The sequence below is a fragment of the Etheostoma spectabile genome, chromosome 6 (genome assembly GCF_008692095.1).
Source record: "Etheostoma spectabile isolate EspeVRDwgs_2016 chromosome 6, UIUC_Espe_1.0, whole genome shotgun sequence".
NCBI classification, from domain to species: Eukaryota; Metazoa; Chordata; class Actinopteri; order Perciformes; family Percidae; genus Etheostoma; species Etheostoma spectabile.
This window is the reverse complement of record NC_045738.1, coordinates 2574057-2581225: the sequence shown is the minus strand read 5'-3', so window position 1 is coordinate 2581225 and position 7169 is coordinate 2574057. Positions and strand designations below refer to the sequence as shown.

General features: G+C 39.3%; 1 protein-coding gene across 8 annotated transcripts in view; it reads left to right on the top strand.

Annotated features, from left to right (window-relative positions):
* triob (trio Rho guanine nucleotide exchange factor b) overlaps positions 1 to 7169 on the top strand; it is a 121418-nt gene that overhangs the window by 33070 nt on the left and 81179 nt on the right. For all 8 annotated transcript variants that reach the window (XR_004332295.1, XM_032517632.1, XM_032517635.1 and 5 more), the window contains 2 exons: positions 5610 to 5684; positions 6845 to 6959. Coding sequence is in view for 7 of the 8 variants with exons in the window: in XM_032517632.1 (XP_032373523.1) it covers positions 5610 to 5684; positions 6845 to 6959 (190 nt within the window). In the remaining variant the exon portion in view is untranslated. The remainder of the gene's footprint in view (positions 1 to 5609; positions 5685 to 6844; positions 6960 to 7169) is intronic.

The following is a 7169-nucleotide window of genomic DNA, read 5'->3' as shown; positions in this document are numbered from 1 at the left end:
AGTAATGACTAAACCAATCCACTTTCACACTTCCTCTGTTCCTGCACTGTTCCTAAAAGCTCCCCACATTCTCAGTCCACGTCAGGCTTAACTGAGCCAAACCAGGCTGAGCAGTGTGACAAATGCCTCCCAGTTCTCTCTTTTCACTCAAACTTATAGTGAGGTTGACATACTGGGCTCTGACCCAGAATTGAAGTATGAAAGAGCCATCTGAAATCCATCACAGTCACATGCACTGTATATCTTTGTTTATAGATAAAAATCCAAAAAAGGCTTACATTTTTACAGCTATGATTACAAATAATTTGAGCAGTTGTCCATTTGTTGCATCTGTACTTTGAGAGACTGCTGAATTTGTAACTGCTTGGTATAAAATACATTTCCTAGTGACTTCTACTGAATCTTTGGATCTTACCACAGTTGTCCTCACTGGCAGCTGGAACGTGTGTTATCAGGTTCAAGCTCAGGCAGTCAGCACAACAGTCAAGGGAATTGTACTGTAGTATTTTGCAATATTATGTAGCGGTCCTAGTCTTTTCTGCTGTACTACACATACAGCCTGGCTTGTAATTGCTCTGAGTTTGAGGTTATGAGGTTATGAGCAAGAGGATTGGCATCATGTGGCTAGCCAGGCTGTGCAGATGCACCATGTACAGTCTAGCCTGTGGTCTAAAGGATTGGAAGCAAAGGGATTGGCACAATGCACTGAGGCCGTCTGTTCAGATGTGTTGTGGATAGACAACACAAATATGCAGTTGTGTTCATTTTGGGGTGATGACTTAGGAATATGATGCGTGTAGGTGAAGAAATTGGTTGTGTTTATCCCTACACATGTTACAATTTTGGTCAGGGGTTTATGAACTTTTTCCATTCGGATCTAAACTTGGTGCATTCATTCCCCATTACATCTCATTACAGCCATATATAAACAAGTCTGTAAACCAGTTTGGATCCTAGAGGATGCAGGATGTTTTCAGTATGTGGTGTGAAGAATTGGTACAAGGCACGAACACAATCTGGTCTGTAGTAGAGTATTCAAATCCGCCTTTTTTTAGCCTTTTTTTACTCCACTAATAATCTGACAGCTTTAGTTACTTTACAGATAAAGATTTTTGCAGACATAACACATGTAGTTTATAAAATATGATGTTTTATTATAAATTAAACTACCCAACAATATATAGAATTATAGCTGAAATAAATAGCTGAATAAACAAATAGTTGGATTGTTTCCAGTTTCTAAAATGTATTTTTTTGCATTGAGTATTTTTACTTTTAATACGTTAAGTACAGTACATTTTCCAGTTGATATTTACATAATTTTACTAAAGTAACATTTTGCAACAATGCAGGACTTTAACTTGCAACAAAGTATTGTTACATTGTGGCATAAGTACTTTAATTTAAGTAAAGGATCTGGATACTTCTTCCATGACTGGATATAGGACACCATCCTTTGAGACAAGAAGAAGAGTCTGCAGTCCCATGCACAGGCTCAGTCATCCTGGGTCTTCAAGTTAAATGTAGGCTTCAATTTTTTGTCTTCACCTTTGTATTTTGTGGTTTTGTGCTTGACTAGAATATCACTGCGGAACCAAACAGGTTGGCTGACATTTGGTCTACATAAACACACACAATTACAGCTTTTGCCGATTGCTCATACACTGAAATCAAAAGTATTCCACAGTTAGAAAAACCTTACACTCAAGCAGCGAAACATTGGCCCAGATGTGCACTACTAGAAGCACAATGTCAGCCTCACACTTTTTGCAAAACAGTACACACTGTGATTTGCAACACTAAACACATGTGTATGCATTAGACAGAAGTATATCATGATGTCCTTCCAAACCACTGACTGTCAAATGACCACACCTATGAGCCAATCTGTGAAACAGTCAACAGGTGCGCAAACACATGACTGCTTAATTGTAGACACACCAATCAGGTTTAAGCCCTTTAAAAATGCAGCAGGTAAGTCTAGTATTTTCTGTACTGTACTTTCTGTAGTTTTTTTTCCAGATCTTTCTTTTTATTACTGTAATTGTGTACATTTTTGTCTGTTGTTTGGTGAGCTTTTAGTGTTATGCACACTACTGTAGTAGCTGTATGAAAACTAGGACATGTTTTGTTGTGATTTGCCTGGACTGATTTGGGTATATGGAGAGAAATAAATTATATTTTCCTCAGTCTGCAGCATTGGCCTTGTGTAGAGCTTGGTGAACTTATTGTATACTTGCACTTTGTCTGTGTACTTAATTTACGGTACTCTAATCACCCAGACGTAGAAATGCTAGTGTTTTAGTTTAGTAACAGCAGTGTGAACTGGTTCAAACTGAATTAAGCCTTAGGAAACGTGTGTGTTTCATATGGTAACAAAATATGTTTATTTATAAATTAGTTTATAGTTTATAAGAACAAAAGAGTGTTTCATTTTTGTGTTCTGCTAATTGTATGTGGTTGTGTTGATTGTGTGTAGTGTTTTGAAACAACGGTCTCTGTTTTCAAAAATATTGCTGAAGCAATCAATGTATTAATTTAATTAGTACATACTTGGGCAAACTGTAACTTCTATTTCCATGCGAGCATGTGATTGGACAAACCCTGAGTGTATGTCTGATGTACGTAAGTAAACTAACAATTCTAGCCAATGGTGGCAGTTTTACACATATTATTGTTGTTATTATATATGTATTAAATGGAAAAGAGCTATAACAAGAAGGGTGACACCATTTAATAACTGCCTAAATATGTAGTGACAATTCAAATATCACAAATAGTTCCACTCTTACACTTTAAGGAAGAGCATTATGATATATCATGCATTATATTATGCATGTGCACATGTGACGTGTGTGTGTGTGTGTGTGTGCCATAGACCGTTCATATTAACGGTCTATGGTGTGTGCGCACGCTAGCGTGCATGCGTGCGTGCGTGTGTTCATGTTCCTGCCAGTGTGCATGTGTTTCATGAATGAAAGACTGTCATTTGCCACTCCTGCATCTTTGTCTGAATGATCCACTACCTGTCATGTGCGCAGTTGATCTCCTCATCTTGCAGCCATCACCTTGTATTTCCTTGTTCTGACGGACAGATGTGTCACAGTGAGCACTGAAAAACAAATGACTTTCTACCTTTCCTCATCATTTTCTGTTTTGAATTCTAGGTTTAAAAAATAATGATTACAAAAAAGCTCCCTGTAAAAAAAAAAGGTATTTCTTGGACGAACGCTACGCATTTCGCCTCATTTTACATCCTACTGAGTGCAGGCTGCCAGTAAAATGGATTGCTCTCATTATGAGTGTGTTATGAACAAGCAGTCTGTGATTGAAAAGCTTTATTTCATGCTCGGCAGACTTGTAAATTAATGAGTGATTGTGTGTAGTCAAGAGAGGAGATTGTTGTGCGTGTTCTGGTGTGGTAGTGTGTGTAGCCAGAGGATATGATGGGATTTCATGAATCACAGTGTGTAATACTTTACCTCTGTGGGATATTGTATTGCTGCATATAAACATGACAAAAATTAGGAAAGGCTCTGTGGTTGTATGTGTACTTGCGGCATTGTGCCTTTTTTAAAGTAATAGGCCATCAAACCATGGAAGCAACTTACTCTTACTGTTCTCTATTTTTTATGAGCATATAGAATAACGCTTTTTATTGAATTTTCCAATCTGATCTTCGAAATCCAGTTTTCCAGCATTAAGTTGTGGAACATGTATGATAGCCACATATGTTTCTAGCTTTCTGCATGCAGCCTTCCACATAAACCGCAAAGTGCATGTGTGTCCAGCCTTTCTGCCAGACTCAGCTTATGTTGTACAAACTGTAGCTTTAGCAGGGCTGCAGCATTATAACAGGTCAGTGTTGGCTATCTGCCAAGGCCAGTATCTTACATAAACCACCACAGTGAGGAATGTGTCTGGGCACACTTCACAGGAACCACACAGACATGTGCTAACACACAAAATGCAAGAGGGGTGTTGTTTTTTCTGCTTGGGCCCTGTATTTTGATTTTCAATGCACATGCACACACACTCACACACACACACACACACACACACACACACACACACACATACACACACACACACACACACACACACATTCTTTACAGCTATAGCCATGCTAAGTCCTCCTTTGTTCTCTGTGTGTGAGAGACAGATTGAGGGAGTTTGGATGAGAAACAGGTGCAGCAGGTTATAAAGAGACACTCAACAGAGAGAGAGAGAGATCATAAAAAACTATGAGTGTGAATTGTAAGGGCTCACTCAGCTGTTTAGCCTCTCTCTCCTCTCACCAGAAGTGGAACGAGAATTAAACCATTATTGCTACCTCAGTCCCATCTCCTCTCAGCTAGTTTTGACATTATCCGTGAGTCAGGTTGTGTCCAGTCTGGCCACTTTCCACATTGAGCTAATGTGCTGTCATCCAGGCCTGGCTGCTACCCCTAACTCCCTGAGACCATGAATGAAATCAATATAACAGGAGCCACTAAAGTAGGAGTTATTTAGCTCTCTCCCTGTCTTCCTGCAGTCCCCTCTGTCTGTGTTTTTATCTGTCTTTATACTACAGTTTTATCTGTCCCATATTCTTTGCTGTCTCGCTAGATTCATTATCAGCCTGTGTGTCTGTTCCTGTAATTTCAAATCACACACTTTTGTCTTTGTCCCTCTCCATTTCAGTCTGCCTTTGATCCATTTATCTATCCATCTATTTATGTAGCTTCCTGCCATCCCCTCTCTGTCTTTACTTTGCATTCTGTCACATCTCTGTTTTTTCCTTCTTATCATCAGGTTGTAACTCCCTTGCAACCTGGAAGAAGCAGTCATAGGTTTAATGATACTCATGTTGAAAAATGTCTTCATTTCACAGTTGCTCCCTGCTTATATCAAGCTGTGGGCTGACAAATATTGCAATTTTGAGAGCAAATACTCTACTTTGAGTAATCACTGGCTCCTGCCGAGATTATGGCTTTGCTGTAGTTTAAAATGAATTTAGATTCATGACTGACTTTTATTTGAGGGCATCCGGTTTGTATATGTGTGTGTATGAGCGCATGATTAAGCACTCAGTCTAGCCGCTATCTAATTAGCTAATTTCCATTCATAGTCAGTGTGATTAAATGTTTATATCATAACTGTCAAAGCAGCACAGTGTTTATGTAAAGTTGTTGGCTCTTTCTTCTACAGTATTTGTCTTTCCTTTTGACCCCTAAGTCTGCTTACCAAAACAGAGCCTGTGTCTGTCTGTTTGTGTGTGTGTGTGTGTGTGTGTGTGTGTGTGTGTGTGTGTGTGTGTGTGTGTGTGTGTTCCTTCATTGGCTTTAGACAATGATATGTTTCAGAGGCTTGATAGAGGTCATCTGGATTAAAACAAGCCGTTGGCCGGGTCAGTTAAACTTGAAGCATCAAACACTGACCAACTCAGCAGCACTTACTAAATATATCACATGCTGCTGGCAACTTTGGTGTAAAAAAACAAAAAACAAAGATTAAGGTTGGAGTAACTGTTCACTCTGCTGATCAACTGGCTGTTTCCATTTCTTTATGCTTTGATTTAGGTTGGGAGCCTCCTTCCTTGCTGACCTCTCTGTCTTTCTGTCTTTCAGGGTTTCATCGCAATGAGGATATGAAGGCTATTGATGTGCTTCCCATCCTCAAGGAGAAGGTTGCCTTTCTCTCAGGTCAGATTATACTATACTCATAAAAACTGCAATTCACTGTTTTTTTCAATGAAAAGTCATTGTAGCTATTGTATATCTACAGTATATTGCTATAGACACCTTGCATGGTTGTTGTTATGTTTACACGCTCATATTTATCTGAAGAGACAAATGCAGGAAGAGAGGTGAAGTTAAGATAATTTAGACAAAAGCGGCGATATCAGTGTCGACACATTTGTTTCAGCAAGAAGAACATCTTCAGTTTTTAATTTGAATACAGAGAATTCCCAAATCATGCTTGGTCAGAATAGGAACAAAACACATGCACCTTTGTGGCTCTTGTGCTTGAAAGAATGATAGTTTAAAAATGGGAACACACACTACATGTCCCCTTAAATGGCACAACATGGCAGCTTGGGTATGGAAATTCTAGCTTCTCTTTATGTGATTTTGACTTGTTAGGTTAATTAAGTGCACCCACTTATTTCTCTGAATTGCTTCTGACTTGTCATGGTGTTAACCTGACCTTTACCCCATTAGTGTTAACTGCATGGACATTGCAATAATTGTGAGTGAGTTTGAGAGTGTTTTTCTCTGTTCATAATAGTCACAGTTGCTTGTTACTGCAGCCTGACTGAAAGGCTATTACTAGTCTTGTCATTGTGCGACTAATTTGACCCCTGACTTCAATTTGACTCAGTATAGTCATGACTTATTCACAGGTGGTTCGCATACAAATTAGCTGCTGTCATTTCAGAGAACTAAATCTCTCGCTTTACATCTTTTTTGGAATGATTTTTTGAAGCTATGTCAACACAGTAGCATCAGACCAAGCAGTTAAAGGTAAAATAAATGTCTGTACATTTATTAATTTTAAAATAAGCGTTCAAGGTTCATGTGTTTCCTGATGCTCAAGCCTATCACAGGATTAATGTGTAAAAAGCAGGGAATCCTGGACGTATCCTGGTCAAGTTGCGAGTCCATGACATGAGTACAGTAACAATGAATTTAATGAACAAAGAATTTTAACAAATTAAAGAAAAATGTTATTGACAGCACTCTTCTCTCAACTTACTGCTTGAGTTAGCTCTTCTGCATCCGTGCTCCAGTATACGGGCATAATCTACATGGGAGGTAGAGGTTATTTAATGACTTTTTTGTTGTTTGATTTCTATCCAAAGGGGGCAGAGACAGACGCGGAGGTCCCGTTCTCACCTTTCCAGCGCGGAGCAACCATGACAGAATACGATCCGAAGACCTGCGCAGACTCATTGCCTACCTGGCTACTATTCCCAGGTAGGGAGAATGCACCCTCAACCACATATACACAGGGATTCAGTGGAGGATTCATACTTTATCAAACTTTGAACATACACACTCACATGCACTGACTTATAGTCATGATAATTGTGACACTGGGTTGATCTGAAACAGACTCCTCCTCTTGGCCTCTTATGCAGTCACACACACACGCGCGCACGCACACACACAACACACACACACACA